At 30.3% G+C, this 16986-nt stretch overlaps 2 protein-coding genes across 3 annotated transcripts; one reads left to right on the plus strand and one right to left on the minus strand.

The window, feature by feature from the left end:
* The first annotated feature begins 7361 nt into the window (after positions 1–7361).
* Positions 7362–10275, plus strand: LOC108343900 (uncharacterized). Its single transcript, XM_017582332.2, has 2 exons — positions 7362–7564; positions 7758–10275. Exon 2 carries the CDS (start codon positions 7836–7838, stop codon positions 9906–9908), a length of 2073 nt encoding a protein of 690 aa, XP_017437821.1. The 5' UTR covers positions 7362–7564; positions 7758–7835; the 3' UTR covers positions 9909–10275.
* A 2893-nt stretch (positions 10276–13168) lies between these two features.
* Positions 13169–15190, minus strand: LOC108344156 (cyclin-L1-1). 2 transcript variants are annotated; one of them, XM_017582623.2, is made up of 6 exons: positions 15066–15190; positions 14446–14612; positions 14294–14375; positions 14070–14210; positions 13675–13844; positions 13169–13599 (listed from the first exon to the last, which is right to left on the minus strand). In XM_017582623.2, exons 2-6 carry the CDS (start codon positions 14595–14597, stop codon positions 13179–13181), a joined length of 966 nt encoding a protein of 321 aa, XP_017438112.1. In that variant the 5' UTR covers positions 14598–14612; positions 15066–15190; the 3' UTR covers positions 13169–13178. The 2 variants fall into 2 exon arrangements, with proteins under 2 accessions (XP_017438112.1, XP_052730641.1); XM_052874681.1 differs by having other exon boundaries at positions 13169–13844.
* Between the last annotated feature and the right edge of the window lie 1796 nt (positions 15191–16986).

Consider the following 16986-nt stretch of genomic DNA (forward strand, 5'->3'; position numbering starts at 1 on the left):
TAGATGGAAGAAGAATTAGATTTGTCGTACTTGGACCGTGAAGATATAGACGACGATGTGGTTGGTGTAGACTTTAATATAGTCGCAATGCTACATCAACAATTACAACTAACGACCTCATTGGCTGCAACATCTTTCAAATCCTAATATGATGACTCAAATGTGGGAAGGGCTACAAGACTTGCAACACAGAATGCAGGGTATGGAACAAATGCAGACGCGAGTTTAGCATATTGAAGATAACTTGATAAACCTATCTCTCGACATGAACCGACAATTTGCTCACCTGAATCAAAATGTTAACTTAATTCTTTACCATTTAGATGATTAAGTTGTTTACTATTCCGTCAGTGTATTACATGACCTTTTTCTTGTACTTGACTTATGTGATTGATTGTTTACAAACCTCACTCAAGCAATTTCATCATGATCTATTACAAATATATTTCTGTTATTATGTTCGCAGTTTTTATATTATGTTATGTAATAGTATAACTTCGTTTAATTATCGTCTTCATTAAAAATTAATAAATCTCACTTCCATAACAAATAAATTCATACTACTTGGAACTAAATTATATTCAAAACAAATACTACATTTTCAAAAAAATTCATTTTACTAAATTATAATTTAATTAATTTTTATAAATTATTTTTAATTTTTTACTCTTAATAAACATTTTTACAAATAAATATAACAAACAAATATCATTTTATATCACCTTAATACTTAGGGACATTTTGGTAATATTTAATTTCTATCAATTAAACAAATTTTTTAAAACTGTCACATCAATCAAATCCTACACTAATTCTCACAAACTTTACCTCTAAATCCACTCTCAATTACCTCCAAATCCACTCAAATAAATACAAAAAAAATTAACCTCAAATCCATTCAATCACTCTCCCCCAAATCATCTCTCCCAATCAACCCCAAATGAACACACCCTTAACGTTTAAGCTAGTAAGATATCTTAACAAAGTTTAATACTGTGTGAAGGATAGATATTAAATAAAGTATAAAACTGTAAATGAGATATATTAAGTAAATATTGAGTGCAAAGTTAAGTAAGTACTTTGATAAAATAATGTATTAACAGGCTTTTTGGGCTTAAGATAAATAAATATAAAAATATCAAACATATTTTGTTATTTAGGAATTTTATGAAAATAAATAATTATTATATCATAAGATATTATTTATATTTTATATAATCTATTATTATATTATAAGATATTATTTTAAAAATATTATATAATAAATTATTATATAATAAGATATTTTTTTTAAAATATTTTGCAGATATAATATAATCTAATAATAAATTATTTTATAATATTTTGGAAATATAATAAGTCTTTTAATGTAACGTCCCAAATTATATACGTCATGCCTGTATAACAAAGACGTCACATATGTAACGTCCCAAAATTTTATACGTCATGCATATAATATAATTACGTCATCGTACATAATATAGGAAAGCAGTTAAGAATAATTAGGATTTCAATCAAGAGTCAGAATATAAAATGGTTGGTCATTAGTTCAATCACATGCTTTCAATCGCATATTAACATCAAGTACACCCTACTCTGATCCAATTTCAACACGGATCACCCAACTAAGCGAAGATTAGACACCGATTAGGTAATTAAGCGTATACCTAATCGCAAGCATACAATAAATCAAACATTGAATCAGACAGAGTAAAATAAACACAAGAACAATCAGAAAATCTCGAGTAAGCAATGTGATATCACTAATGACCAACCCTATGAATTTAAGCTAACATCGTAATTAATTTAAAGAAAACTTGGATGACTAAATTAAATTGAAATTGCTAAATTGAAATTGTATCATCCTTTAATTAAAGGCAATGGTTAAAATCACAATAACATAATGCAGCAAGAATAAAAATTCAATTTTGAATCCATTGAAAATTCAACAAGTTAACTAAACCAAGGTAATGTACTTTGCAGCATTAAAATGAAAATGGCTTGAACTAAATTAAAATGTAATATTGCTATTAATGAGTAAATGCATATGCTAGCTAGAATAAACTTGAAGTAAAAGAAATAATGCTTAACTAACAAATTAATTTAACATGGAGTTTCTTGGAAAGTGCACAGCAAGAATTTAAATGAACATTCATCATGCAGCCTCGGTGTAAACATTAAAACCAAATGAATCAGCTTAACACATCTTATTTAAAACCAAACAATATCACTTAAGTAAACAATTCCTAATTGAATTCAGCTCCTAAATTCTCATAGCAAGCCACATAATAATATGAAAATAAGTTTATGCTAATTTCTTCTCAATAAAATAAAAACACAAATGAGAATACTGGGCTTCTAATACATACACGCCTTAGCCATAACTTCCACAAGCGTCATATCATTTTAAAAATAAAAGTACTTATTCAAACCGTGACAGCTCCATGATCGACGTGTGTGCTGCTGCTGAGTTGCTGAAGTGAAGCTAAGAGCCTCCTCCTTTCTTCCCGAGATGGCGGCTGCTTCACACTGGATGCTGCTGGACGCGTGGACACCTATCGGTGGTTGCTACTTTCTCCTGGTGAGTTTCGGCTGTTGGAATGGAGAAGAAACCGAGAACTCCCGGGTGCTAAGTGAAGAAGCAAGAGCTAAGTGCTCTGGTCGTGACTTTGCTGGAGAAGAAGCTAAGCGCTTCTAGCTCCTCTCTGTCAGCTTCCGGTTCCAATGGATCTAAGCGATCCCCACCCTTACATCTCCTACTTCCCTCTGAACCATGGTTGCCTTCCTGGAAAGGAAACTAAGCGATCCCTCTCCGTGTACTATCCTCACCCTACTGTTCTCCTCTTCTCGGTTCAGCTCTTCTCTCTCGGTGCCACCACCTTCTCTGGCCTCTATCTATTCCCAGTTCCTCCTATTCTACCACTACTCCTAAGCTACTTCTACCACACCCTGGAGGTCTGCTAACTCTCCACTACCCCCCCCTTGTGCCTCTTGCCCGTGAGTCCTTTTTATTCCCCCTTCCTCTCGTGACAGCAACCACTTCTCTGATTGGTTTCGGTTGATGATGCTTTCCAACTACTCCTAGTGCTTCCTTCCAGTGCTATCCAACTCAGGATGCTGCTTTCCCGTGGGCCATCTTTTTCCAAGTGAAGCCAGTAGCTCTGTTGACTAAATGCCGTGACCTCCCCAAGTTGCTATCCAAAGAGAAAAGCCAAATCCTCCTTCACATGCTGTTGGAGATGTTGTGCTTGCTGATGTTGGACCGTGACAGCACTTGGATGTGCTGGATGCTCCAAGAATAATTATCCATGGGCTGTGCATGTGCTTCCAAACTTGCTGATGAAGATGGTGATGTGCTGGGCCGAGACACTTGCTTCCTTCTTTCTTTGCTGAATCAGTGCATGTTTCTTTTAAAAACAAAGCAATTCCAATCCGGTGGCGGGCCTGTGACAATGTGCAACATCATCCACTCATCTTTATTATTTGTCTTTCTTATTCCATGAGCCACATGCTTCTTGCTAGATGTCACCCCATGAAGGCTCCTCTCGGTCCAGCTGCTTCTTCATTCTTCAGCTCGTCTTAGGCCATACTTCATTAAAATCACCACTCTCTTTCACGTCACAATTCATTCATTTAAAATGAAATGCGTCTCTCCATATGCACCCCCAAAAATTGAAATCCACACCTCCTCTTGCTTTTTTTTTTTTTTTTTATCTCAAAATATAATGGGTGTGAATTTTCTCTTAAAGTCCCAAAATGTTATCCAACAATTTCCCTCTTGAAGACTTTCTTCACTAACTTGATCTTCCACCACCTAATAAGAGATCAACCGGTTCAGAGAAGACAATGGAAGAGAGAATGAGGAGGTGGTGTAGAGAGATGGCAGAGAGAATGGAAATGAAGGTTTTTAGAGAGAGAATGGGAAATGAGGTTCTCACATTTAAGTTTGAAATCTATAAATGAAAATAAAGTGACCAAACACATGGATGAATGAACTATTATCGAGTTTTATTATGATCAAGTAACAAAATTTGTTAATATAAAAATTTGTTAATATATCTATATATGTTTTTTCACGAACTTAAAAAGTGTATAAATACAACGTCTCATTGAAGGGAGTACTCAATCAATTATCATACTTAAATCTCATATTTTATATCTCTCATTTACTACTTTATATGTTATACAAATATTTTTAACTTTTATTAACTTAGCATAAGAAAGTCTTTTGCAAACATATCTCCTATTTGTTTTTCTTGCAAGCTTAGAACTTTCTTATTGAGAGGCAACAACTCGACTCTTGAAAACCTCATAATCCACCTCAACCAAATTCGATAAGAACATTTGTTGTTCACGTAGGGTATGTAAAACTTTATTCGGCCTCCACAAAATAATCATAAGAAACCATCAACTGTGGCATAGTCAATAAAATATGATAGTACGTGAATCATGCAACCAATTCCAATTGTGAACATTTGAATAATTATCATTGTTGTGGGGTTGCCTATTAAACTCTATGATGAAAAGGATGAAACATCTCTAACAAATCAAACTCTCTTATATATTCAAAGAGGAGACACATAGGTTCCCTTGGTTGCACCACTTGTTATTGCGAGAGACTAGGTGAAATAAGGATGTGACTAAGGTTTTTGCAATTGTTTCTAGAGTAGAGGGTAAGGACAACAAGATGAGTTCGTCCTTCAACCCAAGTAGGAACACAAGGACAACAACAAGATCCTAATGATGCATGAGAAATCATAAACACCGTCACAAACATAATTGATAATTAATTATCATGTAGATTTATACTTTTTTTCCCTAAGTTGGACTGCCAAAAAAGATTTTAATGAGACAAATTCCTTCAAGTATGACATTTTACTAAGATGGGATCTTAAATATCCCCATGTTACTAAACTAAGATGCAATTTACATCCATAATCTACAATTAAGCTTAGATGGAAACACGTCCAAGGACTACTAAAAAATGTTTAACCACAAAGAATAAGTTTGGATTAAAATATATTCAAAAACTACATAAAAACGTTTAAAAGTGTTATGATAACTTAAATTGAAATATATTTGAGAACTACTTAAAAGCGTCGAAAAGCGCCATGTAAGCATCTAAGAACTACTTCAAAAATGTTTAACCATAACACATAAACTCAAATAAAAAATAGTCTAAGAACTATATTAAAAAGTATTTAACCATAACACATGAGTTCACATAGAAACACATCCAAAGACTACTTGGTTCACCTACTTTCAAACTTTCAAGGTTTATGTAATACCTCTAATATATGATGAAACATCTCCAACATATTATCTTCAATATATTATGAGATATTATGAAATATCTCTAAGATGTTAAAAGAATAAATGATTATTATATTCTATTATATCTCCAAGATATTTACAAGTAATATTTTATGATATAATAATTAATCATCTAATATCTTTAATTTATAAATAATATTTTGATATAATAATTGATTATCTTTATAAAGATCTAAAGAAATAAAGTCTCTTTAGTATATCTATATCTCTTTATAAATGAGATTAAGAAACTTATACACATAGCATTCCATCATACACCCAACATTAACACTCAATATCTCTCATTCACTGTTTTACACTATACATAAATCTTTTAAACTCTTAATGACTCCAATTTCATAAAATCTTTTGCAAATGAAGGTCACTTTAGTTTTTCATGGAATTTCGAAACTTTCACGTCAAGAAACAACAACTCGAAAGTCTCTTAGTCCACCTTAGAGACATATTGACCAAATTCAATAAGAACAAATTTAAAAGCAACAAATAATATTCTTAGATTCTAGAAGTTTTAAAAGAAGTATTATATCTCAAGTCACAAAATTTGTTTAATATATCTACATCTCTTTATCCATGGGATTAAGAAGCCTATAAATATAATACACCACCCAGGGAGTGCTTACTCAATTCTCACACTCAATATCTCTCATTTACTATTTTATACTTTATACAAGTCATTTAAACTCTTAATGATTATAATATCAAAAAGTCTTTTGCAATTGAATCTAACTTTGAGTTTTCTTATAAAACAAAGCTCTCTTATCAAGAAACAACAACTCAACTCTTAAAATCTTCGTAATCCATCTCAATGACATATTCACCAAATTCAATAAGAACAAATTTAAAATAGACATGTAATAGTAATAGTGCTTGGTTATAGTCTAGAATTTTGAAAAAAGTATAACACAATACAATTAAAATAAATATTTATTTTTCTAATATATTGTCTATATCTCGAATTAATTACTCATTTATCAAATCCATTTAGCAAAATCACACAAGTTCACACTAATTAAAAGTATTAGTTAATTTGAAAAATATATTTATAAAATAAATAAATGCACTACATTTTTAAATTATCTTCAATCAATGAGAAATTATATTTGTATTTAGACAAAAATATTTTTGAAAAAATATCATTAGATAGAGTTTTGAAAGTTGAAATTTACTTATATTTACATTTTAGTTCATTGACATTTTTTCTATATTTGAGTTAAAGGAAATATCAGTGAAGGATATTCTTTAAGAATAAAAAATTAAAGCAATAGTTGTACAATATAACTATTAATTTATTTTTTAAATATTGCCATTATTATTATATTTTTAATTTTTTTAATTAAATGAACTGATGCTCCCAGTTCTCAATAAAAGCTTATTTTCTTATATCTAAATTAATTAATCTTTTTTTGATAAAAATAATTTCTCTCTCTCTACATGTATTGTTTTAGTGATGTTAATTACAATAATACTACAATTTTATTTAAATTTAAATGTAAACTTAACTAATTTACAAATATTATTAAGAACAGTACTTTCAATCATATTGATTGAGACGATGTTCATATTTAAACATAATGGTATATAGTTTTAAAGAAAAACTAATAGGGTTCAATTAATTACATTAAAGTACATACATAATAGAATAAAGCTAGTAAAATAGATTAGGGTAAAAAGTAACTAATGTTATTAATTGTCATATTCTATATTCTGTATTCTACAGAAAAATCTTATCTTTTCTTAAAATGAAAAACAAAAAAGAAAAAGAAAGTAAAGAAAAAGTGTTTGTTTATTTTAAGAAAACATTGCATAAAGTCAAAATAAAATTTATAATCTCAAAAATAATAAATAATTTAAGTATTCGTACGAAATTATCCTTATATTTATTAATTATCCTTATATTTATTGTGAAAATAATAATTGATGTAATCATGAAATAAACACACGAAAATCCCATGTTCCCTCCCACTCATTTAGCATTTTTGTCTTTCCCTCCTTTGCCTTTTAAATTTTTTTTTATTTGGAGCTTGGCTCCCGCTTTCAGGCGCTCTTAGGCTTTCTTTGTTATAATGTCTCTCTCTCTCTGCTTTCTCAGTGCTTCTCCTCATTCGAGTGGGACCTCTTCATTTTAGGGTTTTGGTTTCTCTCCCAACCAATAACTTCCACAATCAAGTTTTGTTATGTTCAGTGTTTCTTCGCATTTGATTCGTGTTTCTTTACTGTTCCAAAAAACCAGGTTGGTACCTTTTGTCTTAACTTTTAATTGTCGAATACGTAATTTAAATGCTTCGTGAGCAGGTGTGTTGATTCGTGCACATACTATGTTTTGCTTAAGCACTGAATAAGATCCTGTTAGGTTTTATTTCATCGCGTTAGGTTTATTTTGTGTATCATGTGAGAATATTGTGCTACTTGTGTATTGGGAATAGGTATAATTACAGAAATTGCCCAATTTAGAGCGAGGTTTAGAGAAATAAGGGTGGTTGGATTTTGATTTGAATTCCTTCATGGAGTGCAACAAAGATGAGGCTGTGAGGACTAGGAAAATGGCCGAAGCTAGAATGCAAAGTGGTGATTTTGTGGATGCACTCAGATTGGCTACCAAGGCTAAAAAGCTGTATGCTGATGTTGAAAACATTACTCAGATTCTTACCATCTGTGAGGTTCACAATGCTGCCAATAAAAAGGTCTCTGCCACTGACATGGACTGGTATGCGATACTTCAGATTGAAAGATTTGCTGATGAAGCAATCATAAAGAAACAGTACAGGAGGCTCGCACTGCTACTTCATCCTGACAAGAACAAGTACGCTGGTGCAGAAGCTGCTTTCAAGTTGATTGGGCAAGCCAATGGGGTCTTGAGTGACCAAGAAAAACGTTCTTTGTATGACAGCCGGTTCGGAATCTCTGTAAGAGGTGCTGCGAAGAAATCCACTGCAAAACGTGGTGCAGAAAAATGTCAGAGAAGTTCTGAATCACAACGTAGTTCACATGAGAATGTGTTCACTGCAAAGCGTGATGAGCATGCAACAAATTATCAGAAGAATTCTTACCCTAACTCCGCTGATTCCAACAACCAAGCTGGGCCGACATTCTGGACAACTTGCCCACATTGTAGTGTTAAGTTCGAGTACTCCATACGATATGCGTATGTGAACTTATTGTGTATGCAGTGCATGAAATCATTTAAAGCTCATGTTTTTAATTTTGGTGCTCCACCGCCACAGCCAAAGTTTACTTCAGTAAATATCCAGAAAGAGGCTCCAATTCCTGGTCCCCCAAAACCAGATTCAGAAAGCACTGTTCAGAAACCCCTTGTTAGAGAACGTACTGCCAGGTTTGTGCGGTCAGATACTACATCTATGAAAAAATGTGCTGCTGGAGTTGGTGCTCATTGTGAAAAGAGTAAAGATGGCTCTGTTCCTGCATCCAAAGTCATGGAGCCACAATGCTCTAAAAATGTTGGAAGTAAGAGAGTAAGACAGTCAGCACCAGATGCAGGAAAAAGCTTCAAAGATAGAAACAGTGGTGAGATGAGAGATGCTAATGTTCAAGAAAATGATCTTGATCATTCAAGAGCTGGTGCAAGGAGATCTTCAAGGAAAAAACAGCGTGTTTCATATACCGAAACCTCTGAAGATGAAGATCTTGAATTTCCTTCCAAATCGCCACGACAAAATGAACCGCCTAAAACCGATGACGTTGAGAATAAGACTGTTCCGGCAACAAATGGAGCGTCCAACAGCAACAATCCAGCTACTTCAACTGCTGGTGTGGCTGATCAGAACACGGAGAATGTATCCGAGTCAAAAGAGCATAACTGCCCTTCACCGGATTCAAATATTCCTTCTAGTCCAAACATCCTTTCTTGTTTTGACGCAGAATTCAATGATTTCGAAATGGACAAGGAGGCGGATCGCTTTGGTGTTAATCAAATATGGGCAGCGTATGATAGCGGTGATGCGATGCCAAGGTTTTATGCTATAGTCAAGAAAGTGCTTTCCCCTTTCATGTTGAAGATTACTTGGTTGGAGGCTGATCCAGATGACGACGAAGAGCTTGATTGGCAGGATGCAGATTTGCCTATTGCCTGCGGTAAGTTCAGACTTGGTAGTTCTCAGAAAACTACAGATCGTACTATGTTCTCTCATCAGGTGCGGTGTGTAAAAGAAACTGGCAGAGGTTCTTATATGGTATATCCCCGTAAAGGAGAAACATGGGCAATTTTCAGAGATTGGGATATCAACTGGAGTTCTGATCCAAATAAACATTTAGCGTATGACTATGACTATGTGGAGATCTTATCAGACTTTTCTGAAAACGTGGTCATCGCTGTTGCCTATCTGGGCAAAGTGAAAGGATTTGTTAGCCTCTTTCAGCAAACTTCAGAGAATGGAGCGGTCAATTTTTATGTCCGGCCTCATGAGCTTTATAGGTTCTCGCATCAAATTCCTTCTTATAAGATGTCTGGTAATGAGAGGGAGGGTGTTCCAAGAGGATCTTTTGAATTTGATCCTGCTGCCTTGCCTTCTAATCTCTTTGAAGTTGGTGATTCGGGTAATTTGAAGATGAATAGCTGAAACAACAGAGTAGAGGCTGATGAAAGTAATTTTGCTTGAACTGGTTCCCCTATCCTTGAACGTTCGTCAAGGGGACAATAGAAGGACGGTTAATAGTCAAGAAACGTAAAATGGTACCTGCTCCATGCTAGGCTAACGAGGGGAGTGAAGTGTCATGAAGAAATTGAAGACAGATGATTTCTTCGTTTTGTATTTTGATTTAACCCATAAATGATTTTCCCTCTGTAGCTTTTTGTTAGTCCGTCCTTTCTGATTTTTCCATGGGATGGCAGTTTCTTGATTTGCCTTGTTAGCATGGGTGACCACCTAGGATCCACTTTCATGTTTGTCTATCTTTGGAATCAAATCAACTTTTAGATAAATTATTTGACTCGGATTTATTTGATGGTGGTTCTTATAATTACAACCCATTCTCAATCCAAGCTAAAATATTCATGTTTGCAGCCCAAATGTCCTTGTTTCCAGTCTTTAAAAAATAATTTTAAACATTTTATTGAATAGATTAGATACCTAAGTAATAAATAATCAGTTCACTTCAGTTCACAATTTACTGAAATTGAGACGTATGTTATGCAAATTCTGTTTGAATAAAACTGAGATATAATAATTTATACTCAGTGGACATACAAAAAAAAAACTTAATCTAGGAGTTGATTGAAAAAAAAGTGGAAGAAAGGCTTTAATTTAAATTTGAATAATTTAGTTTGGAGACCGAACTGATATTACACCTAATGCATCTAATGTAGTTCGATCTATGTAGTTGCGCATATATCATTTTATATATTTGTTTAATCTGATCATTGGTCTGTAACACTTATGTTAGATTTAATTGTATTTTTTATTCCCGTTGTACGTTGCATAGGTGATTTTGGTTCCTTTAATTTTAATTGTTGTGATTAAATTTTAATTATTTTCAGACTAATAAAATTCAATTCAAATATTAATATTGTCGAGCTTTTAACATTTGAGCGTGAATTTGATTGACAGGACAACGAATTCAAATAACATGCCATTTCACGAAATGGATTGTCACGTTATAGGAGGCTAGTAACATTGAAGATGTCATTGTTATTAGATTTTTCCTTTTTGACAATATCATTCTTATTAGCTAACTATATCCATAAGTAGAAAAAAAAGTACTAATGGTGAAGTCAAATTTATAGTTTTAACGAATCGTAATGTGGTGTGATGAAACGACATTACAACACTAAAAGTATAACTATAAAGTATTTAACCAAATTTCATTAATTAAAAAACTACAGAAACTAAATTTAAGAAATGCAGATTTTAATGACCAAAATTACAGTTTTTTCCAACTGAAATAATGAAAAAAAGTACAATTAAGTCTTTATCTCATGTATTCTAGAATAATTGTATCAAAGACAGTATTTGAACTAAGACAATCTTTTATTCGGTTGTTTCTTAATAAAAGAAAAGACATTAAAATTTTCATAAATCCCATTAATAAAAATTGAAAAACATTTATTCTTATATTATAAGTTAGAACACAGAAATTAAAAAAATAAATAAAACTTAGTCTCTCGACTGTATTAGTTAGGTTTTCTAATATTTTCTTAATAAATTTCAATGTGTATTTTCCACATTATTTATGTGGATAATTTTTTCCTCGATCATTTCAGATTATCTCCTTCCTATTTGTTATTATTATTTTTTATCTCCAACCCTAAATTAAATTATATTACCTTTTCTAAATTATCTTCATTTCAAATTATTCATTAAACATAAAATATGATTTAAAGAATCAAAGATACCTTCCTAGAACTTTTTGTACTATCTTAAGAAGGCATTAGATAGATGTAAATAGTTTAATATTTTGAAAATAATAAAAACAACCAATAATTATTATATTTAACAAGGCATAATAATTATATTTAAACTGTATTCCACAATTATATTTTAATTAAAATGTAGTTTGAAATAATATATGTTTTATCCTTAAATATAGTTTGAAATAACACAGCCAATAAACCTTAAAATATTTATATTTGTAAACATTCTTTATCTGAATATTTAAAAGGTAGTGATAATTGATTATAAAATCAAATAATGGTTAGTTTAAGTAGATAAATCTTTAAATATCTTTTAAATATATTTTTTCCTTATAGTAATTTCAATCATTTGAAATAATATATTTTGGTTTTTCAAACTTTAAATATAATAATACATTTAGTATAAATACGTTAAACATTTTAGATCGATATTTAAACAGAAATGTGTTCAACAATATAAACAACTTAAACATTGCTTGAAATGTCATTTAATACATCACAATTGGATTAAGAAAATTATATTTATAGCAGACTATATCCACATTTGAGAAAATTTCAATTTTGCATCCAAATTTAAAATGAAAAAGAAATTACTATAACAATTCTATATTATCATTGCAAATATATGAAATTATTAGACTTAAATGTGATTGTGACTACATCACATAAAAATAATATCATTAACTCTTAATTTAATACAATTTATTTAAATTTATCTTATGAAAGAATACGTATATAAACAGTACAAAATCTTATGTAAATAATTTATAAAATTATAACCATGATCTATATCACAAAGAATATGGGATACACGATTGAAGAGTTAATCTGAGGAGGTCACCTTAAGAAGTATGTTAAAACCAAATGGGAGGAGAGAAGCTCGCCTCGTAGGCGAAATCTCGAGAGATGTTCTCGTCATACTTGAAGAATCGAGCACCTTAGAGAGCCCTCTAGGCATCGGGGCATAAGTAGGAGAAGAAGTAAAGACCGCCCACTTCGAGATTACATTAACACAATATGAGATAGTGTCTTTTCTAAGTACCTTCGAGTAGGATTAGTTTGATACAAAACCAAGACTTTTGGATATCATTCAAACCTTTAACAGATACCATTAGCTTAGACATTTGATATCTACCTCAACTTTTTCTATTATCTTAAAAAATTAAATAAAGATAAATAGTCTAATATTTTTAAAATAATAAAAGCAACCAACCATTATTATATTTAATAAAACATAATAATTATATTTTAACAACATAATAAGAAATAGTACATTTTTTATCTCTAAATATAGTTTGAAATAAAACGATAAATAAATAAGTCTTAAAATGTTTATATTCGTAAACATATTTTATTTAAAGTACTCAAAAGGTAATGATCATTGAATACAATATCAAAGGATGTGATTCGAGTATAGGTAAATTTTTAAAGATATTGTAAATGTATTTTTTCCTTGACAAATAAGACGAACCATGGTAATTCAAAAATGTTTATATCCTCTTCTATCGCTATCTCTTGATTTTGTTCTGTACATGTCTCTATCTCTATCTCTTTTCCTGTTCCTATCTCGATTCCTATCCTTATCCTTACATGTCTCGCCAATGACCTCACTTCTACAGTCAGACTTGGACTTCAGTACGTGTTCCTCTTTTGTCATGTCTTTCGATTCATCATCAGACATTCTAGAATCTTTGCAGACTGGTATATATTGTGTCTTTGGAAGGCTATAAAGATGAGCCAAAACCCTGCAGACTTCATCAATCTCAGATTTCTCCCCGTCAAATGCTTTCCACCATGGCGGGTTCTCAGGAAGGGGTACTTGGAACCTACGAGCAGCAGCATATACAACTCCACAAGCCACGACCTCACTCTTAAATCGAACACACAATGTAGTTCTCAAACTGCATGAAAAAAGTGTCAACGAAGCACACAAACGCACTAGCAGAAAAATAAAAGTAATATCTGCAATTATGTACCTATCATTAGCCAGATTCCAAGCTTCTTGCCTCAATTCTGGAGGTGTTTCAAGGATAGCAAGGTAGGTTGGTATAAATTTATGAGGAGGTTCAACATGACAAATGAATCCCGTTTCTTTCAAAATATGTCTTTCTGTTACCCTCAATTCCATTTTTAAATCAACATATTTCTGTTCATCAAGAAAACCGAAAACATTCGAAATATGAAATAATTAGAATTGTTGAAATGAATAAGGGTGTCGTGAAATAAGTGTGTTTTTGAAGTTCAAATGACATCAAATTATCACAAAAAAAATGGAATTCCAATTTTATGCAAGTTCGAACTTTGAAGATTGGAACAAATAGTAGTTATGTGTATTATATGCTAAGAAAAGTAAAAATTAGAAGCTTCTGACCTTGGAACACAAGTTTAAATGCTCCATGGGAAAGTTCTCCTTCCTGCACTCCATCCTGTGAAAAACAATAATTACTTGTCTGGCTTTTCTAGGATTTTCCTCTAGTTTTGAAGCCAACCATACACAGCTTGCAGCAACTTTCTGCAAAGAGACGCTATGAGCATAATAATTCACAAAATATGAAAGAAGACAAAGAAGATAATATATCACAAGATGATAATGACCTTGACATCGAACCCTGCAAACGACTTCTTGCAATAGAAACGATGAAATAGAATCTGCCCAGTAGCCATGACTGCTTGTGGCCTGTCTAAGAATTAAGGTAACAATTTGGAACAAGCATGCAAAATGAAAATGAACACAATCAAAAGGATACAATCTGAGCAAAATTCCACTCTCTTGGACAAGATCACAGCCATAGATTCTAAGGGTGGTCTCGGTGGCTTCATCTATGCCATCTTTTCTAGAAGGTGAGTTTGCTAGCTGCTCGTCCGTGAGATAGAAGGTGTCAATTGCTGTGTATATCATCCCTCTTTCTTTATCCTGATAAGAACAGGAACAGTTTTGTGCATGAAATTTTAAAACTCTGCCAAAACTTTAGAGTGAATCAAGAAGATAAGAAGATATGAGCATTACACTATTAAATTCTTCTATTGGATAGGCAGTTGGAAAAGAAATTCATAAATTTGTTGTTTTTGTGACGAGTTAAAATCTATGATCAAGACACTAAACCGTTCCAACAATGTAATTATCCGTATAAGAATCATCAAAATTAAAATTAATGAAAAGATTAGTTCAGGGTAAATTAATTAAAAACTTTCTATTAAAAAACATTTCAAAATATAGTATAGTTTAAAGATAACTAAATTTTCTTTAGATCTAAACTTATCATTTTTGAAACTTATATTATATCTAAAAATTATTATATAATAAACATTTCATTCCTAATATGTGTATTTGATTCAAAATATTAAAAAGAAATGCATTTGTTCTTACTGAATTTGAACTTGTAGTATCCCAAGTAGAGTACGAGACTCTCCCGGTGGAGCTTTTGCCCTTTTGCCCAGTAAAGAGAAAAAGATATGAGAATAATATTGAATGAGAATTGAATAAGAATTCTATTGTAGGTGAGAATTTAGTGTTTATTCTATGATATAGATACTCTATTTATAAACTTCTTATGTCATACTTAAATATAATCAAATATTATATTTATAAAAATATTATATAATTAATTATTATATTATATATATTGTATGTATTAAATAATCAATTATAATATCATAATATCACAAAAATATATTAAAATATAGAATAATATATTAATTATAAATATTTTGGATATATTTTATAATATCTTAAATATTTATTATTTTTAAAACTTTAAATAAAATAGTAGACATATTATGAATATAAAAATTTAATTTTATTTCAATAAAAATAATTAAAAATAATAATAATTTATATAAATAACCATAGTTTCCTTCTGTAAATTGTTAATGATACACTGTCAAAGGATCGTTTATTAGAAAACAGTTCAAAATGTAGTATAATGTAAAAATTAACTATTTTTTTTAGAACTAAACTTATCCTTATCTCAACTTATATAAAAAAATTATCAACATTTTATCAAGTATGAGATTTTCATGGAACGAGCTTTTGTCTTTTTTGAGAAAGCTTTGAGTTTTTGAGAAAAACAAATATATAATATATAAGAATATTATTAAATATGAATATTATAAGAATTCTATGTGAGAATGTGTTTATCTTTATAGGAAGATATTACATTTATATTTTATTTATAAATGAACACATAGAGGTTAGAAGATAATAAAATATAATATTTTAAAGATATTATATAATATTACTATATCATAATATTTTATATTTAGATAATTAATTATTATATTATAATATCTTACATTTAGATATTATATCACAATATCTTATATTTATTAGATAATCTATTATTATATCAAAATATATTTCAACTATAATAAAATTTATTAATAATTATTATATCATAAGATATTAATTATACATATTTTGAAAAAAATTCATAATATCTTAAAAATATATACAGTATTACTTTTAATTATTAAAATTATAAATTATGTTAGGAAGGTGAATTGAGTTTGATGAATGTATTTAAATTTCTAATTTCGCAATAATTTATGAGTGAGATTGTTTATAGTATAGAGTGCATATGAAAGGATGAAGTACTAAAAGGCATTAATTTAATTAAAAATGATTAGTAGAGTGGGAGAAATCAAAAGCAAGAAGAATTGATTGTTTTAACTAATCCTATTGTGATTCCATGAAATAACTATAAAGTATTTAACCGAATTACATTAATTAAAAAACTACAGAAACTAAATTTAAGCAATGCAGATTTGAATGATCAAAGTATTAAGTCTTTATCTCATGTATTCTATAATAATGGTATCAAAGACACTATTATGACCTAAGACAATTTTTTATTCAGTTGTTTATTAATAAAAGAAAAGACATTTAAATTTTCACAAACACCATTAATCAAAATTGAAAACCATTTATTCTTATATTATAAACTATTAGACAGAAATTTAAAAAATAAAATAAAACTTAGTCTCTCGATTATATTAGTTCGGTTTTATAATATTTTCTTATTAAATTTTAATGCGTATTTTACACACTATTTATGTTAATAATTTTTCTCGCAATCATTTCAAATTATCTTCCTTTCTATTTCTTATTATTTTTTATCTTCAACCCTAAATTAAATTATATTAACTCTTCTAAAATTGTCAAGAAGTGGAGAATATGTATATAACAATTTAAGTTATTCACTAGACATAAATAATAATTTAAAGAATAAAAAATATTAAAGATAAAGATCGCTTAAATGCTATGTGTTAAGACAAGATTGTCTAAACAT

The sequence above is a fragment of the Vigna angularis genome, chromosome 3 (assembly GCF_016808095.1).
Source record: "Vigna angularis cultivar LongXiaoDou No.4 chromosome 3, ASM1680809v1, whole genome shotgun sequence".
Lineage (NCBI taxonomy): Eukaryota > Viridiplantae > Streptophyta > Magnoliopsida > Fabales > Fabaceae > Vigna > Vigna angularis.